The 27,219-nt window shown below is 49.3% G+C and overlaps 1 protein-coding gene across 1 annotated transcript in view; it reads right to left on the bottom strand.

Annotated features, from left to right (window-relative positions):
• Positions 1–3,477: 3,477 nt before the first annotated feature.
• Positions 3,478–27,219, bottom strand: part of LOC126176547 (axoneme-associated protein mst101(2)-like) — a 71,927-nt gene continuing 48,185 nt past the window's right edge. The window contains exon 3 of the mRNA XM_049923704.1: positions 3,478–4,666. Within this exon, the coding sequence (XP_049779661.1) occupies positions 3,478–4,666 (1,189 nt within the window). The remainder of the gene's footprint in view (positions 4,667–27,219) is intronic.

Raw genomic sequence — 27,219 nt, 5'->3', positions numbered from 1 at the left:
CATGCTGCGTTCTGTGTGCTAAAAACTCTTCAATCCAGCCACACAGCTGGTCTGATATTCCGTAGGCTCTTACTTTATCAGGCGACAGTGCGGAACTGTATCGAACGCCTTCCGGAAGTCAAGAAAAATAGCATCTACCTGGGAGCCTGTATCTAATATTTTCTGGGTCTCATGAACAAATAAAGCGAGTTGGGTCTCTCACGATCGCTGTTTCCGGAATCCATGTTGATTCCTACATAGTAGGTTCTGGGTTTCCAAAAACGACATAATACTCGAGCAAAAAACATGTTCTAAAATTCTACAACAGATCGACGTCAGAGAGATATAGGTCTATAGTTTTGCGCATCTGCTCGACGACCCCCCTTGAAGACTGGGACTACCTGTGCTCTTTTCCAATCATTTGGAACCTTCCGTTCCTCTAGAGACTTGCGGTACACGGCTGTTAGAAGGGGGGCAAGTTCTTTCGCGTTCTGTGTAGAATCGAACTGGTGTCCCGTCAGGTCCAGTGGACTTTCCTCCGTTGAGTGATTCCAGTTGCTTTTCTATTCCTTGGACACTCATTTCGATGTCAACCATTTTTTCGTTGGTGCGAGGATTTAGAGAAGGAACTGCAGTGCGGTCTTCCTCTGTGCAACAGCTTTGGAAAAAGGTGTTTAGTATTTCAGCTTTACGCTTGTCATCCTCTGTTTCAATGCCATCATCATCCCGGAGTGTCTGGATATGCTGTTTCGAGCCACTTACTGATTTGACGTAAGACCAGAACTTCCTAGGATTTTCTGTCAAGTCGGTACATAGAATTTTACTTTCGAATTCACTGAACGCTTCACGCATAGCCCTCCTTACGCTAACTTTGACATCGTTAGCTTCTGTTTGTCGGAGAGGTTTTGGCTGCATTTACACTTGGAGTGAAGCTCTCTTTGCTTTCGCAGTAGTTTCCTAACTTTGTTGTTGTACCACGGTGGGTTTTTCCCATCCCTCACAGTTTTACTCGGCACGTACCTGTCTAAAACGCATTTTACAATTGCCTTGAACTTTTTCCATAAACACTCAACATTGTCAGTGTCTGAACAGAAATTTTCGTTTTGATCTGTTAGGTAGTCTGAAATCTGCCTTCTATTACTCTTGCTAAACAGATAAACCTTCCTCCCTTTTTTTATATTCCTATTAACTTCCATATTCAGGGATGCTGCAACGGCCTTATGATCACTGATTCCCTGTTCTGCGCTTACAGAGTCGAAAAGTTCGGGTCTGTTTGTTATCAGTAGGTCCAAGATGTTATCTCCACGAGTCGGTTCTCTGTTAAATTGCTCGAGGTAATTTTCGGATAGTGTACTCAGTATAACGTCACTCGATGCTCTGTCCCTACCACCCGTCATAAATATGAGTGTCCCAGTCTATATCTGGTAAATTGAAATCTCTACCTAAGACTATAACATGCTGAGAATTTATGTGAAACGTATTAAAATTTTCTCTCGGTTGTTCTGCCACTAATGCTGCTGAGTCGGGAGGTCGGTAAAAGGAGCAATTAACAACCTAGCTCGGTTGTTGAGTGTAACCTCCACCCATAATAATTCACAGGAACTATCCACTTCTACTTCACTACAGGATAAACTACTACTAACAGCGACGAACACTCCACCACCGGTTGCATGCAATCTATCCTTTCTAAACACCTTTTGTACCTTTGTAAAAATTTCGGCAGAATATTATGGAGGATCAAATGAATTTTCTAACATGGGTGCTGATGGTAATTCGAAAGGTGGTAGTGGAGGTTTAAGTTGTGGTAGGATGACTGTAGATGGCAACATTTTCTTGGCCCCAGCGGTGGCTGTATTTGATGATGTGGTTGGGAAGGTGGTCCCAGCGGAGGTGGTAGGGACTGCAGCTTGGCTGCACCAGAAACAGCGGGCAGAGTTAACACCGCAGGTTTGCAGAAAAACATAAGGGAATGTGGCGCTTGGGTGATAATGAGGTATTGGAGCACCAAACGGTCTCTACTGGGTATGGGTGCAACGAGAGAGTGACGGCGTAGCCAAACTTGGGATGGTGAGTGGGTCTCGGTGTGTCCCTTTCAATGAGCTCTCCGTCATTCTCCAATTCTGATAACTTGTGTATTTTTTCTATTACGACAGATCCTTTGGAGTCGTCAAAAAAAATATTGACTCGCTGCACATATTCTTGAAAAGTGACAGGTAATAGTAATAATCATGGCCAACTTTAAATGCTCAGATATAATCTTTCTGCTTAGTTATAAATGCCAAACGCATGCGTATTTACATCAAAAGGAGCTCTGCTCGTATTTTGTTTGAAGCATTGTCTCTGCTTACAAATATGGGATCTGGAAGGTTCATTTCTGCTCAGTTCGCAATAAGAACATAGCGTGATTAGTCGCTGAACTGAACAACACCTTAGATCTAATTCAGAATTCTTGGTACTTTCGTCGCAATCAGCACTCTCAATTCTTGATATTAACAGTGAAAACTAAAGTGGAATATAATCAGATTGATTTGTCTCCTTCAATCCTTTTTTCATCGCTAGTACTAGCGACATTGTTTTTCAGCGCTATTCCTAGCAATCCTACATCTACTCACATACTCGGCAATCCACCATACGGTGCGTGGCAGAGGGTACCTCGTACCACAACTAGCATCTTTTCTCCCTGTTCCACTCCCAAACAGAAAGAGTGAAAAATGACTGCCTATATGCCTCTGTACGAGCCCTAATCTCCCTTATCTTTGTGGTCTTTCCGCGAAATGTAAGTTGGCGGCAGTAAAATCGTACTGCAGTCGGCCTCAAATGCTGGTTCTCTAAATTTCCTCCGTAGCGATTCACGAAAAGAACGTCTCCTTTCCGCCACAGACTCCCACCCGAATTGATGAAGCATTTCCGTAACACTCCTGTGATGATCAAACCTACCAGTAGCAAATGTACCAGCCCGCCTCTGAATTGCTTCTGTCCTCCCTCAATCCGACCTCATAGGGATCCCAAACGCTCGAGCAGTACTCAAGAATAGGTCGTATTAGTGTTTTATAAGCGGTCTCCTTCACAGATGAACCACATCTTCCCAAAATTCTACCAATGAATCGAAGACGACTATCCGCCTTCCCCACAACTCCCCCTGCGGGTCCGGGGATTAGAATAGGCCCGAGGTATTCCTGCCTGTCGTAAGAGGCGACTGAAAGGAGTCCATCCCCCTCACGGGGGTAGTTAGCGCCTGCGTCCGGAGACGGACGGTTTCACGACCTATAATCGTGGTCTTTTTGGTTTTTCATTTCTCGTTTCTTCCTTCCTTTTGTTGGTCCCTTTCTTTGCTCTTCTCCACCTCACAGTCTTCCTTACTCTTTCCCTTGACTTCTCCTTGACTTCTCCTTGCCTTCTCATTGCCTCTTTCTCCTTGCCTTCTCATTGCCTCTTTCTCCTTGCCTTCTCATTGCCTTTTTCTCCTTGCCTTCTCATTGCCTTTTTCTCCTTGCCTTCTCATTGCCTTTTTCTCATTGCCTTTTTCTCATTGCCTTTTTCTCCTTGCCTTTTTCTCCTTGCCTTTTTCTCCTTGCCTTTTTCTCCTTGCCTTTTTCTCCTTGCCTTTTTCTCCTTGCCTTTTTCTCCTTGCCTTTTTCTCCTTGCCTTTTTCTCCTTGCCTTTTTCTCCTTGCCTTTTTCTCCTTGCCTTTTTCTCCTTGCCTTTTTCTCCTTGCCTTTTTCTCCTTGCCTTTTTCTCCTTGCCTTTTTCTCCTTGCCTTTTTCTCCTTGCCTTTTTCTCCTTGCCTTTTTCTCCTTGCCTTTTTCTCCTTGCCTTTTTCTCCTTGCCTTTTTCTCCTTGCCTTTTTCTCCTTGCCTTTTTCTCCTTGCCTTTTTCTCCTTGCCTTTTTCTCCTTGCCTTTTTCTCCTTGCCTTTTTCTCCTTGCCTTTTTCTCCTTGCCTTTTTCTCCTTGCCTTTTTCTCCTTGCCTTTTTCTCCTTGCCTTTTTCTCCTTGCCTTTTTCTCCTTGCCTTTTTCTCCTTGCCTTTTTCTCCTTGCCTTTTTCTCCTTGCCTTTTTCTCCTTGCCTTTTTCTCCTTGCCTTTTTCTCCTTGCCTTTTTCTCCTTGCCTTTTTCTCCTTGCCTTTTTCTCCTTGCCTTTTTCTCCTTGCCTTTTTCTCCTTGCCTTTTTCTCCTTGCCTTTTTCTCCTTGCCTTTTTCTCCTTGCCTTTTTCTCCTTGCCTTTTTCTCCTTGCCTTTTTCTCCTTGCCTTTTTCTCCTTGCCTTTTTCTCCTTGCCTTTTTCTCCTTGCCTTTTTCTCCTTGCCTTTTTCTCCTTGCCTTTTTCTCCTTGCCTTTTTCTCCTTGCCTTTTTCTCCTTGCCTTTTTCTCCTTGCCTTTTTCTCCTTGCCTTTTTCTCCTTGCCTTTTTCTCCTTGCCTTTTTCTCCTTGCCTTTTTCTCCTTGCCTTTTTCTCCTTGCCTTTTTCTCCTTGCCTTTTTCTCCTTGCCTTTTTCTCCTTGCCTTTTTCTCCTTGCCTTTTTCTCCTTGCCTTTTTCTCCTTGCCTTTTTCTCCTTGCCTTTTTCTCCTTGCCTTTTTCTCCTTGCCTTTTTCTCCTTGCCTTTTTCTCCTTGCCTTTTTCTCCTTGCCTTTTTCTCCTTGCCTTTTTCTCCTTGCCTTTTTCTCCTTGCCTTTTTCTCCTTGCCTTTTTCTCCTTGCCTTTTTCTCCTTGCCTTTTTCTCCTTGCCTTTTTCTCCTTGCCTTTTTCTCCTTGCCTTTTTCTCCTTGCCTTTTTCTCCTTGCCTTTTTCTCCTTGCCTTTTTCTCCTTGCCTTTTTCTCCTTGCCTTCGCCTCAGCGTTTGAGACAGTCTGTCCTCTTTCTCCCTCTCTCTCTTCTTTTTCCTCTTCTTCCTTCCTCCCTGTGCGTGCCTGAAGGCCGACCCACGCGTTCGCACGCGTAGCCGGTGACGGGGTAACGCGTAAGTCCCCGCCCTGGGTAGACATGTAAGGCACGCGCGTACCCCCTGGTAAAGGCCAGGCCCGGGGAGGGGTGATTGCCTGAGCTGATACCTTCTGACCATGCCGATTGGTCCCTCCGTCTGTTTCTCGGGAGGTGTGACCTGAGGTGTAAACATTCACCTAAGGCGGGAGTGCCCTCTGAGAGGGTCCCCACAAGGAAGGAGCGCGCCATCGGAGACGCTGGCAATCATGGGGGATTCCTCCGCAATGGATTCTACTCCATCGCTTTCGACTTCGACCCAAAAACGGAAACGTGACCAGCCAACAGTGACAAAAGTACTACCGCCTGCCCCACAGTTCCTCGTAGTTTCTCGCACTGAGGACGGAAAGGATTTTTCCTCTGTCAACCCTTTTGTTATTCAGAAGGGCGTTGATGCCATAGCCGGATCTGTCAAATCTTGTACCAGGTTGCGTAACGGCACCTTATTACTCGAAACTGAGAGTGCCTTTCAGGCACAAAAACTGCTTCGGGCCACCCTCCTGTACACGTTCCCTGTCCGGGTGGAGGCCCACCGAACTTTGAATTCGTCTCGTGGTGTGGTGTATACTAGCTCCCTCGACGGATTGACCGACGAGGAGCTTCAATCTTTCCTCGCTGAGCAGGGCGTGACGGCTGTCCATCGGGTCATGAAAAAGGTCAACAACGACCTTGTACCGACCCGGACACTCTTCTTGACCTTCGATAGTGTTAAGCTGCCATCGCGCATCAAGGCGGGCTACGAGGTTATTTCTGTTCGCCCCTATGTCCCGACACCTACGCGCTGCTACCAGTGTCAGCGTTTCAATCACACTCGACAGTCTTGTTCCAATGCGGCTAAATGTCACTTGTGGCAGGGATGCCCATGAGGGTGACTGTCCACCTCCGTCTCCTCATTGTGTGAACTGTCAGGGTGACCATGCCGCATCCTCCTGCGACTGTCCTGTCTATAAGGAAGAACGCTGTATCCAAGAAATTCGGGTCAAAGAGAAAGTGTCCACCTCGGCTGCTCGCAAGCTATTGGCTAGTAGGAAGCCCACGCTGCTCCCAGCGGGGAAATATAGTACTGTCCTCGCCTCTCCTCGGACTACCCGGGAGGTCGCAACCCAGACATGCGATCTGACCTTCAGCACCACGGTCGTCCGTTCGGCCAGTGCTAAGATCGCGCGGTCGACGTCTCCTCTTCCTCCCATCACACCACAGACACCAGCCACTTCCTCAGCTTCTGCTAAGTCGAAGACCCCGAAGTCAGATGCACGGTCCTTCAAGAAGGAACCATCCCATGCAGACTTCCTCCGTCCCTCGACCTCCCAGCCTTCGACCGGTACTTCCACCAAACGTCCTTCCAAAAAGGCGCATAGGAAGCACAGTTCTCCTTCTCCGCCACGGCGCATCTCTTCTCCTGCGCCACCCAGCGGTTGCCGCCCCAGGCCGTCATCCGTTTCGCCTGGCCGCATCGCCGGTAGCCGTACATCTGGCCGTTCACCGGCGGAGGAAGCTCCCCCTCCCGGCCATCCTCCCGAGATGGCCGATGACCCTATAGACCCAATGGACGATGACTGTCCGCCTACTGATAGCGGCGGCAGTGCTCGCTCGAAGCCAGGCCCTAAGCGGCCTTCGAGGTGACCCCTTCTTTCATCTTCCTTTTCTTACGATGGCACTTATTCACTGGAATATTCGCAGCATTCGCTCCAACCGAGAGGACTTGAAGTTGCTGCTCCGCTTGCATCGTCCGCTCGTCGTAGCCCTCCAGGAAACGAAGCTACGCCCATGCGATCACATTGCCTTGGCACACTACACCTCTGTGCGTTTTGACCTACCCCCTATGGTAGGAATCCCAGCTCATGGAGGGGTTATGTTGCTGGTCCGGGATGATATTTACTACGATCCCATCACGTTGCACACCGGCCTGCAGGCAGTCGCCATCCGCATTACTCTCCCCACTTTTACGTTTTCCTTTTGTACCGTTTACACTCCCTCGTCATCTGCCGTTACCAGGGCAGACATGATGCAACTTATTGCTCAGCTACCTGCACCGTTTTTGTTAACTGGGGACTTCAATGCCCACCATCCCCTTTGGGGTTCTCCAGCCTCCTGCCCGAGGGGCTCCTTGTTAGCAGACCTTTTCAACCAGCTCAATCTTGTCTGCCTTAATACTGGCGCCCCTACTTTTCTTTCGGACACATCTCATACCTATTCCCATTTAGACCTCTCTATATGTACTCCCCAACTTGCACGCCGGTTTGAGTGGTATGCACTTGCTGATACTTATTCGAGCGACCACTTCCCGTGTGTTATCCATCTCCTGCAGCATACCCCCTCTCCGTGCTCCTCTAGTTGGACCATCTCCAAGGCAGACTGGGGGCTTTTTTCTTCCAGGGCGACCTTTCAGGATCAAACCTTCACAAGCTGCGATCGTCAGGTCGCACACCTCACGGAAGTCATTCTCGCTGCTGCTGAATATTCCATCCCTCACCCTACTTCTTCTCCACGTCGCGTACCGGTCCCCTGGTGGACCGCAGCATGTAGAGACGCTTTACGTGCTCGTCGACGTGCTTTACGCACCTTTAAACGCCACCCTACAGTGGCGAATTGTATTAATTATAAACGATTACGTGCTCAGTGTCGTCGTATTATTAACGAAAGCAAGAAAGCCAGCTGGGCTGCTTTCACAAGCACCTTCAACAGTTTTACTCCTTCTTCTGTTGTCTGGGGTAGCCTGCGCCGGCTATCTGGCACTAAGGTCCACTCCCCAGTTTCTGGCTTGAAGGTCGCGAATGAAGTCCTTGTGGCCCCTGAGGCTGTCTCCAATGCCTTCGGCCGCTTTTTCGCCGAGGTTTCGAGCTCCGCTCATTACCACCCTGCCTTCCTCCCCCGCAAACAGACAGAGGAGGCTAGGCCACCTGACTTTTGCTCCTCGAATTGTGAAAGTTATAATGCCCCATTCACCATGCGGGAACTCGAAACCGCACTTGGCCGATCACGGTCCTCCGCTCCAGGGCCTGATTCTATTCACATTCAGATGCTGAAGAACCTTTCTCCTGCGGGTAAAGGTTTTCTTCTTCGTACATACAATCGCATCTGGATTGAGGGACATGTTCCCGCATGCTGGCGCGAGTCTATTGTTGTCCCAATTCCTAAGCCGGGGAAGGACAAGCACTTGCCTTCCAGTTATCGACCTATCTCACTTACCAGCTGTGCCTCTAAAGTGATGGAGCGAATGGTTAACTCTCGATTGGTTTGGCTGCTCGAGTCTCGAAGCCTACTTACCAATGTCCAATGTGGATTTCGTAGGCGCCGCTCTGCTGTTGACCATCTGGTTACCTTGTCGACCTTCATTATGAATAACTTCTTGCGGAAGCGCCCGACCGCGGCTGTGTTCTTTGATTTAGAGAAGGCTTACGACACCTGTTGGAGGGCGGGCATTCTCCGCACCATGCATACATGGGGCCTTCGCGGTCGCCTGCCTCTTTTTATTCGTTCCTTTTTAATGGATCGACAGTTCAGGGTACGTGTGGGTTCTGTCCTGTCCGACACCTTTCGCCACGAGAATGGGGTGCCACAGGGCTCAGTTTTGAGCGTCGCTCTGTTCGCCATCGCGATCAATCCAATAATGGATTGCCTCCCAGCTGATGTATCAGGCTCTCTTTTTGTGGACGATTTTACCATCTATTGCAGCGCGCAGCGTACACGTGTCCTGGAGCGCTGTCTTCAGCGTTCTCTTGACCGTCTTTACTCCTGGAGTGTCGCCAATGGCTTCCGTTTTTCTGCCGAGAAGACGGTCTGTATTAACTTCTGGCGCTACAAAGAGTTTCTCCCACCGTCCTTACGACTCGGTCCCGTTGCTCTCCCAATAGTGGAGACAACCAAATTTTTAGGCCTTACCTTTGACAGGAAACTTAGCAGGTCTCCACATGTGTCATATTTGTCGGTATGCCTGTCGGCTACTGTCAATGCCCGACCATCCGTCTTATTGTTCCTTTTTTGACGACTCTCTTGACCGTCAATATAGTTTGTATGTCTCTGCCCTGCTACCCCCTGGAGTTCGCTTTCGTCGCCTCCTTCAACACCTTAATTTTTCACTCCCTGCAACCTTTCGAGTGGGCGAGAGCCACACGCCACCTTGGCTCCAGGCTCAGGTCCGCGTTCACCTTGACCTCAGCTCGCTCCCAAAAGAGGTCACCCCCAGTTCGGTCTACCACTCCCGTTTTTTGGAACTTCGTTCGAAGTTAATCACCATGACTTTCATTTATACAGATGGCTCTAAGACCAATGACGGGGTCGGGTGTTCCTTTATAGTCGGGGCACAAAGTTTCCAATACCGGCTCCATGACCATTGTTCGGTCTTCACAGCTGAGCTCTTTGCCCTCTACCAGGCTGTTCTTTACATCTGCCGCCACCGACATTCTGCTTATGTCATCTGCTCAGATTCCCTGAGCGCCATCCAGAGCCTCAGTGATCCGTACCCGGTTCACCCTTTCGTACACCGGATCCAACGCTCTCTTCAGCGGCTGGTGGACGTCGGTCCGCCGGTTAGCTTTATGTGGGTTCCTGGCCATGTCGGTATCCCTGGGAACGAAGCTGCAGATGCCGCGGCCAAGGCTGTGGTCTTCCAGCCTCAGACAGCTTCTTGTTGTGTCCCTTCGTCCGATTTTAGCAGGGTCATTTGTCGGCGCGTTGTGTCGCTGTGGCATGCCGATTGGGCTGCACTTACCGACAACAAGCTTCGGGCCTTAAAACCTCTTCCCGTGGCTTGGACGTCCTCCTCACGCCCTTCTCGGCGGGAGGAGGTCGTTTTAGCAAGGTTAAGGATTGGACACTGCCGGTTCAGCCATCGCCATCTGCTGACGGCTGCGCCGGCGCCGTTCTGCCCATGTGGGCACTTGCTGACGGTTAGACACATTTTAATGTCCTGTCCCGATCTTAACCAACTGCGCCTCGATCTTAACCTGCCTAATACTTTCGATGACATTTTAGCGGATGACCCACGAGCAGCTGCTCGTGTTCTTTATTTTATCAATTTGACACATCTCGCTAAGGACATTTGATGAAGTTTTTTAATCCTATGCCTGTCAGTCTGTCTTTTATCGTGTTTTCCCTTTTAGTTGTTGTTGTCAACTTGTGGCTCGCGGTGCATTTTTAGAGTAGTCAGGGCGCTAATGACCATTGAAGTTGTGCGCCCTAAAACCACAAAAAAAAAAAATTCCCCACAACTGCCATTACATGCTTGTCCCACTTCATATCGCTCTGCAATGTTAGCCCAAATATTTAATCGACGTGACTGTGTCAAGCGCTACACTACTAATAGAGTATTCAAACATTACGGGATTCTTTTTCCTGTTCATCTGCATTAATTTACATTTATCTATACTTAGTTAGCTGCCATTCTTTGCACCAATCACAAATCCTGTCAGTCATCTTGTATCCTCCTACAGTCACTCAACGACGAGACCTTCCCGTACACCACAGCATCATCAGCAAACAGCCGCACATTGCTAGCCACCCTATCCAAAAGATCATTTATGTAGATAGAAAACAAAAGCAGACCTACCACACTTCCCTGGGGCACTCCAGATGATACCCTCACCTCCGATGTCCTCACCATCGAGGACAACGTACTGGGTTCTATTACTTACGAAGTCTTTGAGCCACTCACATATTTGGGAACCAATCCCATATACTCGTACCTTAGTTAGGAGTCTGCAGTGGGGCACCGAATCAAACGCTTTCCGGAAGTCAAGGAATATGGCATCCGTCTGATATCCCTCATCCATGGTTCGCAAGATACCATGTGAAAAAAGGGAGAGTTGCGTTTCGCAGGAGCGATGCTTTCTAAAGCTATGCTGATCCATGGGCAGCACTCTTCTGTCTCAAGGAAATTCATTATATTCGAACTGAGAATATGTTCGAGAATCCTGCATCAAACCGATGTTAAGGATATTGGTCTGTAATTTTGAGGATCCGTCCTTCTAACCTTCTTATATATAGGCGTCACCTGCGATTTTATCCAGTAGCTCGGGACTTTACGTTGGGCAAGAGATTAGCGATAAATGCAAGCTAAGTAAGGAGCCAATGGAGTAAGTACTCTCTGTAAAACCGAATTGGAATCCCATCAGGACCTGGCGATTTATTTATATTCAAACCATTCAGCTGGTTCACAACCCCAGGGATGTCTATCACTATGGCCTGCATACGGGAATCTGTAAGAGACTCAAACGGCGGTATGTTTGTACGATCCTCCTACGTGAAAGATTTCTCAAATGCTAAATCTAAAATTTCAGCATTTGTTTTGCTGTCTTCCGATGCCAGGCCAGACATCAGTGAGTGACTGGATGGAAGCCTTCGACCCGCTTACCGATTGTACGTAAGACCAGAATTTCCTTGGGTTTTCAGCAAGATCTTTTGCTAAGGTATAACGGTGGTAGTGGTTGTATGCTTCACGCATCGCTCTTTTTTTAGCAGCACGAATCTCTACTAACTTTCGCCTGTCCTCGTTCTTCCGATCTTTCTTGTAGCGCGAGTGCAACTGCCTTTGCTTCCTGAGCATTCTCCGAATTGCGCTGTTAAACCAAGGTGGGTCTTTTCCGTCCGTAACCCACTTTTTTCGGCACATACTTCCCCAATGCGTGATTTACAGTGTTTAAAATTTGCCCATAATTCTTCCACGTCAATCGTACCGGAATTAAATGAAGTCGATTCATTTACTAAGTGGGAAGCCAACAACTGCTTATCTGCTCTTTCTAGTAAGAATACTCTCCTAGCCTTCTTGACGGACTTTGTAACTTTCGTGACCATAGTCGTAATATCATCATGATCACTAATCCCTGTCTCAGAACTGACATCGTCGATGAGGTCTGGTCTGTTCGTGGCTACCAGATCTAAAATAGTTCCATTTCGCATTGGCTGTCGATTTTGATGCTCAAGACAGTTTTCGGATAATGTGTTCAAAAGTAATTAACACGACGGCTCGTCTGTACCACCTGTAATGAATCCATAGACATACGAGTCTACTAAAGTGCGCGTCAATTATGTTGGCGGCCGAGTATAGGTTCGTTCTGCGCATCTGACGTCACGAAACACAGTCAGCCAATGAACAGAGAACGACGTTGCCAGATCTCGACTGCAGTGCAGAGCATGGACGAGTGTCTTCAGTTTTAGAAACGTTCAGTCATAAAGTAATAGAACAAAAGCAATATCTTGATAGCAGACTTTCTTTTATAGAAAGTTTGGAAAAAGCAATCTTTATACCAATTGCTTCATATTCTATTAATTAATTAAATCAAACAAGCAATAAGACTCCTAATTCAGGCGATAGCAAGGAAAGGTGTTTGTATCAATCTCACGAACCGCTTTTTCGCAATAAAGAACAGCGGTAATTGTTTATTTCCTATTGTACTTCGACGAAGCGTGAGTAATTCAGTCATACCAACAGTGTTTGACAGTATTTTGCGTGACGTGTTATAGTCCTCAAGGCGTCATGTAATCAAACGAGGTGCGTTAGCGTAACGGTTAAGGTGTTGGGCTTGTAAGCGAAAGGTCAAGAGTTCAAACCTTGTGCTGTGGTCATTGTTTTAATTATTTAAGAACAATATCGAAGTGCCTTACTTCACGAATTATATTCGTTTGAATGCAATTTTTTTAAATTTCTAGTGCTTTGTCTCTTCATTAACCCTTTCGCTGCTGCAGACACGTGCTCCCCGCATTCCACGCTGTGCGCGATTTTGTCGTCACTGCACTGCTCGCCTGTGCAGACACACAGTGTTCCCACTGTTTTGACACACTTATCATTTGATTTCACAAAAACTATATGGCCCAAAAATTTGATTTTTACACGTCTTCTTGACTGATACCTTCCCCCCATAAATGACTTAATTTTGTTTCGATGTTCAACGCAGTTATTATGCAGCGTTAAATATAGTAAACCATTGCACGAAATTTTGAAGAGTTTGCAGAGGTAGAAGTCCATAGCGTATACTTTCCGTATGGTCGATTTTAGTTGCCACAATGTTGAGAATGAAATGTGGACAAGGTACCTAAATTTCATATAAAATTTACTGTACAACAATATCTCATTTAATTTAGGTACGACATAGGTGTCGTATGTAATATTGAGAAATATTCCGTCTTTCGCGACTGTAATAGTTTTATTTACACTGGACGCGTTTGGCTTTATTTTAAAGCACTTCAATCGATGAAATTTATGGCACATACACAATGGTACTCATGTTCTCTTTCTTGTTTTTGTTCCACAGTCGCAGTTTTACCAATGGTACCGAAATATATTCCTCTTCTGCAACTGTAATAAGCGACTTATTTAGACCAGACGCGTTTCTCTCTATTGAAGCATCTTCAGTGGGCAGTATTTTGTCTCCTCCATTGCCAAGTCACCTTTCGTAGTTTTGTGCCGCGGTAACACAATATTCAACGTTTGTGTTGGATGATCAGTGTTTTAGCAAATAAATGTGTGTGCCACACACAAAAATTATATTTGACATAGCTCAGAGCACTTCACTGATAGACGGTATATTCAAGTCCTAATGTTTTCGTAAGTCCACAGTTTTGTTTAATGTATTTTGTCTACTTCCTCTTGATTGATTGAAGTGCTTTAAAATAAAGCCAAACGTGCTCAGTGTAAATAAAACTTGTTACAGTCCCGACAGACGGAATATTTCTCAATATTACATACGACAGCTATGTGGTACTTAAATGAGCTATTGTAACACAGTAAATTTCATACGAAATTTAGGTATCTTGTCCACATTTCATCCTCATTGTGGCAACTAAAATCGACCATACGGAAGGTATACGCTATGGACTTCTACCTCTGCAAACTCTTCAAAATTTCGTGCAATGGTTTACTATATTTAACGCTGCATAATAACTGCGTTGAATATCGAAACAAAATTAAGTTATTTATGGGGGGGAAGGTACCAGTCAAGAAGATGTGTAAAAATCTAATTTTTGGACCAAATACTTTTGTGGAATCGAATAATAAGTCAAAGCAGTCGGAACACGATGTGTCTGCACAGGCGAGCAGTGCAGTGACAAAATCGCGCACAGCGCGGAATGCAGGGAGCACGTCTTTGTAACAGCGAAAGGGTTAATGCGGCCGCGGTGGCTTTATTTACTTCATGAGCTGCGCGCTCCCCCCTAAACGTAAGCTTGCGAACTACGCTATACTATGGTGCTGCTTCTATTGGCGCGTGCGTCGTGTGCAACTGGCAACGCAGCAGTCTCCCGCGTCTGGGCGAGCATGCGCGAGCCGCCAAGATAAAAGAATTGAACTATAGATAGGTTGAAGTCTCCTCCGACTAAAATAGCATGATCCGGGTATTTCTGCGATACAGTGTAGACTCCCTGTGAGTGATTCTAGAACTGTCACAGTGGAACCTGGTGGCCGGTAATAACACCCAACAATTAACTTTTAATATGGCTAGGGGAAATAGTGTCCAGATAACTTCACAATCCCATTCTACTTCGACCTCAGTAGACACACTATTTTTGTGAACTGCAATGAAGACACGACATCCTACAGTGTCTAATCTGTCTTTCCGATACACGTTCCACCCCTCACTAAATATTTCAGAACTTTCTATCTCAGGGTTCAGCCAGGCCTCAGTCCTGAGAATAATTTGCGCGCCACACGCTTCCTGGAGGGCAGTAAATTCAGGAACTTTATTCCGAACACTTCGAAAATTTACTGCCAATACCTTGATAGCTGCAGTGTCTTTGCACTGAGCGCGTCCTGATTTCCCTGCCTGCATGTCGACTGGTGAGTGTTCATCAGGACACGTCGCACTACTGCCTAGCCAAAAAAACCCCCATGTGCACGCCACAAGTACTCTGCTACCTGAGTGGCCGCTTCCTTTGTGTAGTGCACCCCTGACCTGTCTAGGGGCGTCCTACAATTCCCCCCCCCCTCCCCTAATAGCACAAGTCTAGAAAACCAAAGGACCCCGGTCCACTCTGGGAACGATGCTGCAAATAGAGAGCTCTGCTTGCACCCCGCGTGAGAGGCCAGTGGTCTTCACCAAATCCGCCAGCCGCCTGGACGAACTGAGGATCGCCTCAGAACCCAAGCGACAGGCATCATTGGTGCCGACGTGAGCAACTACTTGCAGACGACTGCACCCTATACGCTCGATAGCCACAGGCAAGGTCGCTTCCACATATTGGATGAGGCCCCCTGGCAGACAAACCGAGGGCATGTTGGTATTCTTTCCAGCTCTGTAAGCTATTTCCCTAAGGGGCTCCATCACCCGCCTAACTTTGGAGCTCCCAATAACCAGCAAGCCTTTGCCCCCGTGTGCCTGCTCGGGCCCTGCCACAGACAGATATTACTCTGTGGCCCTGCTGAAGGAGCGGCCACCTGCCCACTGACAGGATGAAAGGGCGAGGCCAGCCGGCCAACCTCCCCATTGACCCTCCGCCTTGAGCGACGCGAACGCGTTGCAGTCCGCCACTCACCCTGCGGTGAGGGCGGCCCTAACGCGCCGGGTACACTAGAAGGTACCTCGGCGGCTGAGTCAGCGGACGCAGCAAGCGACACCTGGGGTGTCTCGAGCGACGCACCAGACCCTGTCGCTGCACCTCGAGGCAGCAGCCTGAAGGCAGCTGACCGTGGCCAACAGCACGCTCAGCTGCTCGCGAACCGCGGCCAGTTCCTCCTGCGCCCGCACACAGCACGCACACACACTATCCATCCTACTGCTAATATCTGGACGTATAGAGTTGCGACAAATAAAACAGCAATATGCGACTGCACAGTTGCGTCACCAGCGCCAGATTGAGCTGCGATATATGAACAATTACTTACGAACCAAGCAAATAAATGACCACGACTACGCCACTATACAGATATTACAAGGCGATCCTACCCCTGTCTTAGTACAAATCACAACTGCCTACGCGATGTTACACTCTACCGTTATTAAAATTTGATACTACCCCTTTCTAATTCGAAAATACGCAAAGATCCGAAAAATTTCACCACGCAGCCACACATACACAAAGTAATTTGAATTAAACCTGCGGAACTAATAGGAAAAACTGAATACACGACTAGTTTCTGCTACTGCTGCTCGCACACGTCACTCTGCAAGCACAGATCAAACTGCACTGGCCTCTGTCTGCTGCTAACTGACTCTACGAAATAAACAGAAAGCGCTGGCTGTCGAAAACAAACTAACGACTCCGCGAATTTATACTTCACAGCTATCAATAAGCAATATAACTCATCTCAAATAAGAATACGCAAGGATTTTATGTAATTAAATATGCAAGCGCACAAACACTCTGAAAGAAATTAAGAATCAAACTACAGAACAAATACGAATGCTAAATATGCGGCTCCCTACTGCACTGCACTACTGCTGTACTGATACTTCACCAGCGGCTGCTCAAGGCTCACTGCCTGTCGAATTTTGTGTACGCATGTTCTTCTCACATGATGTATTTTTATTGACACTTCCACTACTGTCATGGACACCTCAGTCGTCGTCGCTTTCCACATTTTTCCCTCTTTTTCTCTATCTCACTACAAGCTGAGTTTCTCTTACGTCTGGGCGCGTTCGATGCTACTAGTTCCTAGTATTTGATTATATCAAAGAACACGTAATGGAGCGATGAAGTAGAGCATGCGAACATTTATTCACCCTCCAACGCAGAAAGCTCGTTCCTGTCCCCAAGGCGTCCGCATGGGCGGATTGTCAGTCGCGGAGCAGAAGATGGAGTGCAGGGTAGTTGATGCTAGAGTGTATGTATCGTGGTATGAATAAGGTTATGTAGAGGAACTAGACTGCTTTCGAATGTGGATCAGTTGCTCGCCCTAAGCACCCTAAACCTCTCCGCCACCCATCCTGCAAGAGACACGCTTACAAATATTAACTATGCAGTCAACACAAGAGTTCGCAGCTAACGTAAATCTGCATGTGTGGAAACTGCCAAAAATTTGAGGTACAGTTTCTCATATATTTACGTAGATTTCGGATGTACATAAGGATTAGCCACACATTCACAGATGATTGTATATCCACGATCTCTACGTAGATGCTCACATACAATTGTTTCAATTAAATTTTTGCCGTGACTTTGGCGGGCGGCAGAAAACTAACTTCAGCTTCTTGAAGAACCTGAATGCACGAATAATAAATGCTACATTTGTTTTACATTGTTTTTTATACAGTTCATCATAACTTCTCCACATGAGTTCGAAAATCCTTTTCAAAACTAAAAAATCCGAAAATGCGAAAATTAGTTGGTCGTGTAGCAGGTTGACGCAGTCCGGGGCTCCACTCTTCCATCTAGCTCCCTGGTTGCAACCGTCCTCCCCAGTAGCTGGCTCCGGCCTCCCCTCGTGGCAGCCGGCAGAGGGCGACGCCTCAGTGGCGCTGGTCACACCACACAGTAGTACCGGCGCGGCAGGGTTGCGCGCTGCATTCAGAGGCGTCGGACACGTTGCGATACCACCATAGGCACAGCGGTAATATCCAATCAGCACGTCAGATCTAATTCAGAATTCTAGGTACATTGGTGGCGATCATCGCACTTAGTTTTTGAGAAAAACAGTGGAATACATGGAGATTTATGTCTGTCCTTACTGGTTTTTTCATCACTAGTACTAGCAACATTTTCAGCGCCATTCCTGGCAATACTTCGGAATTTTGTGTACATATATTCTTCTCGCATGATTTATTTTCATGGAGTCTTTCACTACTGTCAGTGACGCCTTGGTCTTCCTTGCTATTCACTTTTTCCGTCTCTTCTTACCTATCTCAATACGATTTGAGTGTCTATTGCGTCTAGGCATGTTCGATAATATTAGTTCGTGGTATTTGCTAATATCAAGAAACACGTAAGAGAGCAATGAAGTATAGCACGCGAACATTCACTCTCCAAAGCGGGAAGCTCGTTCTTGTTGCCACAGCGTCCGCAAGGGCGGTTCGTCGGCCGCGAGAGGTGGCCGCGCGGAGTAAAAGAGGAACTTTTCTGGCCGACAGGCGTCGTGCTCTCATCAATGGCCGTGCTTCCGCGTCGCCTTAGAGATGGACTGCAGGGCAGTAACTGCTAGTGTGTATGTATCGTGATAAGACCAATGTTACGTAGAGTAACTGAACTGCGTTCGAATGTCGATCAGCTGCTCGCCCTAAGGGCGTCACACCCCGTCACCTCCATTCCTGCACGACACGAGAAACATTCATAAATATTAACTTTTCAATCCACAATTGACTTCGCCACTAACGTAAATCTGCCTGTCGGGAAATCTGCAAAAAATGTGCATTACAGTGTCACATATTTACGTAGATTCCGAATGTACATAAGAATTATATACATACATACACACATACAATAGTTTCAACTAAATTTCTGCCGTGTCTCTAACTATCGAGTGGTAGAAAACTAAAACTTTCTGAAGAATCAGAATGACAGCAATTAAATATGCGACATCAGTTTTAAACATTTCTGTGTATGCAGTTCGTGATAACTTCCCCACGTATGGGTTCGAAAACCTATTTCTCAAAACTCAAAAATCCGAAAGTGCGAAAAACGTTAGTTCAACAAATTGGATTTACCTAAAGAATTCAGCATGCCACGATATGTTAATTAAAACCAGTCCTTCACGATTTTTTTACGACTGGTTTGAAATTTCCCCGATACCACCCCTTACAGACTCCTCAGCTGAATATTTCCAAGTTCGACAAGATGAAAACACCAGCCGCGAAAGGATGTTCGTATGGGGAGGTAGTGTTGCCTGAGTCACCTACTGCACGCAGTGGAGTGACGCATCAAAGTAACGGGAATGCTATCGACGTATGCCGTACCTTTCCCAGTATACAGTCACAAATGAGAATACTTAGTTCATCAAGAGGATATTCAGCGTGACACGCCAACATAAGATTCAATCAAACGCTACGTTCTTAAATATAAAATTGTGTAGCAACTCCAGCTCTACCACCTACAATGGAAAAAAAATTGGCTTGACACACAAAATTTCATTACAGCTCAAAGTAACAAAACAAATTTGTGGACCACGACAAATAAATTGAGGTAATTCGCCAACATGTTTGTGTTGCCATCCTCTGCAGCAAGCACAGAAAAAACATTTTCTGTAAAGTAGTTTTTTCCTGGCAGCGGGAAAAGACGGTATTATTTGCAAAAAAGTGTGTCGATTAGTTTCTAGCAGTGTCGTCGTTGAAGATCGTGTAGCAATTTATTAACTCCAGATCCGCACGCCGGATCCCTGCCTTTAACCTTCTGGTTAAGGGTTCACACCCCATGTGGAACGAATAAGGTTTGTGGGGGAAGGAAGAATACCGATTTCAGTGAAGGGGTACGGTTTTACATGGTGGGGATACCTGCCGTTTCGTAGGGAGTCTGCAGTCTTGCTGAGTACCTCCCTCACACAATTCTTGTTGCGGAGGGGCAGGCACTCCAACGGCTCTTCTCCCTCGGTGTCCACGGGTGTCTCGGCCGTCTGTGTATCTGCAGAGGCAGAAGGCGCGGCCGTTTCTAAGGGGGCCGTCTACTTGCTGTCGGTGGGTGTCCCCGACTCCATGACCACCTCCCTAGCAACCCGCGTGGCCGCATCGGCCAGGGAGACGGTCGTTTGCGTGTCCGCGTCAGCCCCCATACTGGTGGGGGTAGGCGCCTCTTCAGGTGTTGTGCGATATGCAGGGTACAGGGCTACCTTCAGTTGTGTAACCTCTCATCCGCCATGGCGGATTTGAGCGAGGCAATGGCGTCATCGCTGGCTTTCCGCAACGTTTCGCGGAACACGCCCTCGTCGTCTTTGTTGTGGTGCTGCCCGCTTCCCCTGCTCGAGTAGGAGGGCGGGGTGTCCACCTTGTCTTCTTGGGCCACCTCTTCACGTGTGACGACCCCTTTCTGCTGCTTTCATGACCTCATGTAGCCGCAGCTGCGCGAGTTTGCGGCGTGCGCGCCGCCGCAATTTATGCACGCGGCCGGGGTGCCGCTTGGCTTGTCACAGTTGCGTGTATCGTACGGTTTCCCGCACTTCACACACGCTACCGCGCCGTCGCAGGTCCTGGCCGTGTGTCCTGTCCTCTGATTTCTCTGACTCCGTTACTGACGTGCCTACCTGAGGCACGTGTCTGAGCAGGGTAAGCACTTGTGTGCTGTTCCTGCAGAACCTGAAATAAATGTTTTTGAAAAGACATCCTAACCGTTGTTGGGGTCCTCTCGTTTATCTCGTGGGTCCTGGTGTTGGTGGGGGAAGGGTTATTCCCGCAACAGGTTCGGCCAACGGGTAGTTGGTCGGTGGTGTTGCTGCTGGGCCAAGCCCTGAATGAGCCGACTGCGGGATTGACCCGCTTTTTGGTAAAACTGACGTGCTGGGACTCTGAATCGGTCTCGAAACGTCAGGATACCCGTGTCTTCGTGGAGAAAGGTGGTGGGGTAGAACTTGGGAAGGCGCAGCGCAAGCTTCAGCGCCTTGTTTTGTACGCGTTGTAGCGATCGTATGGAGGAGTCGGCGGCATTGCTCCACACCACGGCCGCGTACTCTAACACTGGGCGTACCAGTGTCAGATACAGCGTGATGCCGTGACGCGAGGGCAATGTGGACTCCGGGTTTAACAAGGGATAGAGTGCAGGAAGCCGCCCTATCGCCTTGTTTCTGATCCACTGAATGTGTGGGGCCCAGGTGAGCCGCTGGTCTAGTCTCACTCCGAGGTACGTAGCTGTTTCTGACCACGGGATGGGGCCTCCCGCGATGTGTAGGGCTTCTAGATTTGGCGGCACTCTGCGCTTCGTGAACGCCACCGCCTGGCTCTTGCCAGCGTTAAATTTAAGACGCCACGTGGTGGCCCAAGCACCAAGCGCTTCACATCCTCGCTGGAGGCGACGCCCCAGGGTATGCGCGTTTATGCTCCGGGTGAACAGTGTCGTCCGCATAGAGGGCCAACTCTACTCTGTCCACTCGCGGTGCGTCGGCGGTAAAGAGCGAGTAAAGTATGGGGCCGAGTACCGACCCCTGCGGTACGCTGGCACGGATGGGTCTGTTTGTCGACCTTCCATGTTCTGCCCGGACGTGGAAGGTCCTGCCGGATAAGTAGGACCTGAGAAGTACTCCGTGCGACGTCAGTACCCCGAGTACAAACAACTTGTAGACGAGGCCGTCATGCCACACGGAGTCGAAGGCGCTTGAGACGTCCAGGAATACCGCCCCAAGGCATTCCCTCGTCTCCAGCGCCCTCATAGCGGGTTCCACGAGGCGGAGCAGCTGGTGGGTCGTTGAGTGACCTCCACGAAAACCAAACTGCTCGTCTGGCAGTATGTGTTCCTGGTCCACGTATTGTAGAAGTAGCCGCACGTAAAATCTCTCGAAAACCTTCGAGAGACATGGGAGGAGGCTTATAGGCCTGTAGCTGGATGGCGACTGGGGGTCCTTGTCCTGCTTCGGGATGGCCACCACCTCAGCATGTTTCCACACCGAGGGGTAGACACCCGAGGCAAGGATTTCGCTAAAGACTGTGGCTAGGTATTGCTCATACTCCTGAGGAAGATTTCTAAGGAGTGAGATCGGGATGCCGTCAATGCCGCCTGCCCTCCGGGCGTTGAGTGATCGGAGTTGCAATGCGACTTCTTCGGCGGTGATGGGGTCTATGCTGTCACCCTCCTCTCGTGCGTCGAGGAAGACTGGGAGACGTTCTACCACTAGTCGGACGTGGGCCACGTCAATGTCTTCTACTACGGGCCGGAAGATTGCCTCAAAGGTGTCCGCTAGGACACTTGAGTTGGCGTCCGGCTCGCAGACGTGGTCCTGACCGAGTTGCAGGAGAGGAATGCGCTGCCTGCGGCGCAGAAAACCTCTCACGACGCGCCATGCACTGCCGTCGTCCGGGTCGAGGGACTCAAGGTCGGCCCATGCTTGGTTGCGGTGTTCGCGGACTGCCGCAGTGACGGCACGACGCATGCGGTTTACGCGGCGTTTCGTTTCTGGGTGTCGCGTTATTTGCCACTCGCGGATGAGATGGTTTTTCACCACTATAAGCTCCCGTATTTCTTGCGGGAGGCGACGCGACCTGTCTTGCGGCTGACGAGTGCGACCAGGTGTGGCAGTCTCTGTAGCTCGCAGGAGCGCCTGATTTAGGGAGGTGACGGCGGCTTCCGCCCCCACCTCCTCCGGATCAGGGGCATCTGTGAGGTACTCCCGTACCTCGGTTTGGAAGTGCTCGACGTTGACTTTTCTGAAGGATGGACGACCGGCCCGCACCGCCGCGCCGACGTCGTCTGTGTCAAAGATCACTGGCAAGTGATCTGATGACAGAGCCGTCCTCGTCTCGGCAGTCGTAAACCGATCGACCCCCCTCAGTATAGCAACGTCGAGAACGTCAGGTTGTCCGCGCACTGGGATGTGGGTTGGGTCGTAGGGCCCCAGAATGATGGCGCCGTGTCTGAGGGCGGCGCGTTCAAGTCGGCGCCCGCTGACATTGGTGAGGCGGGAGTTCCAGTGGGTGGACTTTGCGTTAAAGTCCCCCCCCCCCCCCCGATGAACAGCCTCCCCTCCATGTCCAGTAGGGTGTCGAAATCTGCCTCTTTCAGAACACCCCGCGGCGGCCGGCATGCCGCCACGAAAGTGATCATGCCGACAGACGTGTTAACGGTCATGCCGGAGGCTTCAAAGTGTTAAGAGTTGTGGCAGTTGCACCGGGTAGTGCCGCAGGGACGACCTGACATACGCCGCCGTGGGTCGGCCGGTCGGTGCGGTAGCAGCTGTAGTTTGCGACCCTGACGTGCACACCGGGTTTTAGGAATGTTTCACAGACGAGGCAGATGTCTACTGCCTCGCTGTGTAGAAATTCCCTAAATTCACCCTGCTGCGGTACAAGACTGTTCGCGTTGAAAACGCAAATAGTCGGGCCATGGGTATGGTCGTTATCCATGACTGGGGGGCTACGCGATGGCCTGGAGGGCCGTCGCAGCTGCGGAGACTAGATTGGGTAGTTGTCATGATTCTGTTTGCAGTAGTGTCTGCAGATCATCGGTGATAGCGCTCGCGGCCGCGGGGGCGGGTGGCGCTGGGGCAGTACTAGGCTGGCACTGTTTTGCGACGGGACTCTGCGCAGCAGGGGCAGCCTGTCCATTTTCGGCGCGGCTCGGGGGAGGCGGTGGGGGTAGCCCAGCAGCACTGGGTTCCGGCTGTGGGTTGGTGGGCGGTTGCAGGTTGCGGGTGGGTGGGCGGCGTTCACCGCGAGGCAGGGTCTGCTGTTCAGCAGCCCGTCCCCCGGCAACGGACGCAACTGACTACTGGCTGCACTTTCTTGGCAGCCTTGCCACGCTTGCGGGATTTGAATGCGTTACAGCCCCTGTAACTGGCAACATGCGGCTCACTGCAGTTGCAGCATTTCGGCTGTTCGTCGCGCTTTTTTTACGCAATCACGGCTTTGGTGTGCACCTGCACACTTCACGCAACGCGCGGGCATTGTGCAATTGTGTGCAACATGGTCTAGGCCTTGGCAAGAGTAACACTGAGGCCTCTTGCCCTTGGCCTTGAGTAGTTCGACTAAACGTCGATGTCCGCAATTTTGTCGAGTTGGAAGATTTTCCTGTTGTCCTCGTTGTCCACTAGGACAAGGAACAACGGCATCTTTTTGTGCGTACGCGGCGATGACATTCTACCGTGCGTGCGGCATAACCCGACTCCGCGAGTTCGTGTTTAAGGTGGGTGGGGTCCATCTTGATTGGCAGGTGACGTATAACCACCTTCAGTAGCTTCAGGGACTCGGTGTTGTGAGTATAGCAGTGGAGTCCCTGATCCCTAACAAAATCCATGAGCTTTTTGTGCTCGTCTATGGATGTTGGGAAGACCTTATAGATGTCATTCCCGGTGACTTTGAATGACTTTATTTCCGCTACTTCTTTAATCATGCGGCGGAAGTTCATGTAGTCATCGTCCCACTTCATGACTACCGGTGGGGGGCGTGTCTGTTTACGTGCCGGGGCGGCGGGTTCCGCTTCCACGACATCTTCGGTTGCCTCTGCGAACCGATTTGATGTGGCTGGAGGTGGGGAGCACCTTTTCAAGCCTTTTGGGCTTGGCGGTGTGCCGCCGGTTCGGTACGGTAAAAGTCTTCCTCGGCCGCAGGGGGCGCCGTGGGGGCGTCTGCAGCAGCAGCCTTCTTTTTTGTTTGGCGCTCTTCAGGCGCAGTTGCTGTAGTTTGTGCCTCAGAGGTGGCCGGTCGTTTTCGTGATGCCTGTCTTCTGATTTCTGATGGATGCCGACCTTATATAATCTCGGCTCCTCTCCCGCAGCCACCGTCTGGGCGCTTCCGAGCGGTCCGCGGCCGGTGGTGGGGGAAGAACGGCGCTGGGTAGTGGGGGGGAAAGCAGCGTCCCGCGACAGATCATGGGCCGCAATCCTCCCGCGGCCACTTCCGCTTGCGGAACTAGGCAAGAAGTTAGCTTGCCGAAATATAGCGCCTTTCGGACGACGCTACCCGGCAGAATATTCGAGAAATTTTAAAGATTTCCGTATGCCGGGAAAACCTCAGATCACCCATAAAGTACCTCTATGGGGAGGAGCTGGCCAGCAAAATAAAGAAGCTGGAAAAGTTTCGGAACCGGAAGGAGCGCCTTCTGGCCTCCCTAGTCTTTCTGCTGAGATGCCGAGTGGACCGCATCATACCATCTTTTGCGAAGGTCGTTCACCATAACAGAACCGCAGCCGCCTACCGGATTACCAGAAATGTTAGCCTAGCACTGGTCAGGGAGAGGTTTCGGTACACTCTACGAGACGTCTAGAGAACTCTTCTCACTCCACTTGCAGCATGCCTCGACACTCTCCCCTGACTCGTGGGAGTGGGTAGACGCAGTTAGTTGGTCTCAAGCAAACAGTGCTTGGCAATCGGCCACCTGGAGACAAACTAGAAAATACGAACGCGTTGCAGCCAAACCACCGCAGGAAGAACCACAGAGAACTGTCACCAACTGTACAGCGAAAGTAATTGACGTACTTAAAAAGGCGCTGAATTTCCCACCAACACAGACATTACCAACCAAACAATTCATCAGCGCGGTGGAACAGGCGCTCTTGCATTTTCACGTGACGCTGCAGAGTAAATAAGACGTGAAACATACCGTGTACTCACCAGAGCGGCTCCCCCGAAGCCAAAAATCTTCAAGGAACAGAGGAAAGCACTGAAGCGGCTCCGAGAAGATGCCGAGACTGTCGCCCTCCCAGCAGATAAATGCACGGCCCTACTACCATGTAATGTATACAAGCAAAAACTGTACGACCTATTAGAAGACACCTACCGGAGAATCGAAGATGACCCAACAGAGTGAAAACGAAGACCATTGAGCTTCTCCAGCACACCATCGAAGATAAGACGTTGAAGAAACTTCGTCCACGAGCAGCTGCACTTCCTAGACTCTACGGACTACCTTAGGTCCATAAGTATGGATTGCCTCTCCGCCCGATTTTAAGCAACATGCAAGCACCAACATATGAATTAGCTAAGCACCTGACATCGATGCTCAGGCCCTTTGTGCGCAAATGTCGCCACCACATCAGAAACTCTTCGCATTTCGTCCAGTAGCTCCAGAATTTCAGATTGGGCCTAGACCACCTCATGGTGAGCTTTGTCGTGGTGTCCCTCTTTACTAGGGAACTTCTGAGACACTCCCTAAACCTCATTGGAGACAATTTCACAAATTTCCAGCCAACCGGTTGCAAATAAAATTTAAAATTCTTTAACTAGTTTTCAACGCCAACTAGGGTGCCTTCTCCAGAAGAAGCTGTTACACGTGGTTAAAAGGAAAATTGAGTGACATCGCTCTAGGCAAAACCTCATAATAGAAAAATTGGAACAAACAGTAACAAAAGTTTCCGAATTCGCACTTCCGCCAACATATTTTCTGTTCGACGGGAACTACTACGAACAAACACATGGAGTAGCGATGGTCTGTCAGCTATCACCAGTAGTGGCCAATATGTTTATGGAGGCTTTTGAAGCAGCCGCTCTAGAGTAGGCAGTCTACAAGCCCTCTTGCTTTTTTGATATGTAGACGATATATTCGTAAGCTGGCTGCACGGACAACACCCCCTCACACACTTGCTGCAGCAACTGAGCTCGCTGCACCAAAGTATCAAGTTTACGATGGAGGTAGAAGAAAGCCAGCTTCCATTTCTGGATGTACTCGTCAAGCGAAGACCAGATGGCAGACCAGGACACAGCGTCTACCGTAAGCCGACACATACAGATATGTACCTGCATGCCTCCAGCTGTCATGCCCCTTCACAGCGAGATGTCGTTCTAAGCACACTCGTCCGCAGAGCACGCGAAATCTCAGCCTGTGACAGCCTAGCAGCTGAATTGCAGCACTTTCAGGCCGTGTTCCGCACGAACGGTTACAACAACCGGCAGATAAAACGCGCATTAAGACCGAAGAAGCCGAGACCACAGCCTTCCGAGGACGAAGACAAACCATTTGCGACAGCGATCATACCATATGTCGGGACACATCGGCAAAGATCGGCAGAATACTCACAAAATATCTCAAGTGCGTGTTTCGCCTTCCATCCAAAACTAAAACATTATTACGATCAGTCAAGGACGACTTAGGACTCGGGAAACAGGGAGTTTACAGCATCCCTTGCCAGTGCAGGAAAGTGTACATAGGCCAGACCATCCGGACGGTACAGGAGAGATGTAGTGAAAATAAACACCCAGACAACGCACAGCCGACCAAGTCCACCGTGGCAGAGCACTGCATCTCGCACGGACATGACACGAACTACGATGGAACAAAGGTGTTACAGCAATCGAACACCTTTTGGGATTGTCTCCTCAGAGCAGCGGAGATCCGGCTGCATGGCTAACTAATAAATGACAGCGGTTTCCAGTTAAGCAAAGGCTGGGATCCAGCTTTGAGTATGAGTAAAACACAACGACAGTCTATATGGAAATCCATTCCTGTCAGGACACCTGAAGCAGAAAAAGCAGCATTATCATCACGATGGCAGAGGTCCGCAAGAGGCCGTAGCCGCGGAGGGACTGCGGCCTATGATGTGTCGCGGGGCGCCGCGCTTCCCAGTCGGCATCCATCAGATCAGACATCAAGAACAACTGAAGATGGCAAGAAGTCGGCTTCCCGAAATATCGCGCTTTTTATAAGACGCTACCCGGCTGAATATCCGAGAAATTTTAAAGATCCCTACGTGTTGTTTAATACTGGTGATGTCTCTTGCACTATCGCAGAGTGAAAGCTTCATTCTGGAGAATGAAAGCAGAGTGAGTGCATTTGTC

This window comes from Schistocerca cancellata, chromosome 3 (assembly GCF_023864275.1).
Source record: "Schistocerca cancellata isolate TAMUIC-IGC-003103 chromosome 3, iqSchCanc2.1, whole genome shotgun sequence".
Lineage (NCBI taxonomy): Eukaryota > Metazoa > Arthropoda > Insecta > Orthoptera > Acrididae > Schistocerca > Schistocerca cancellata.
This window is presented reverse-complemented; position numbering and strand designations above follow the sequence as displayed.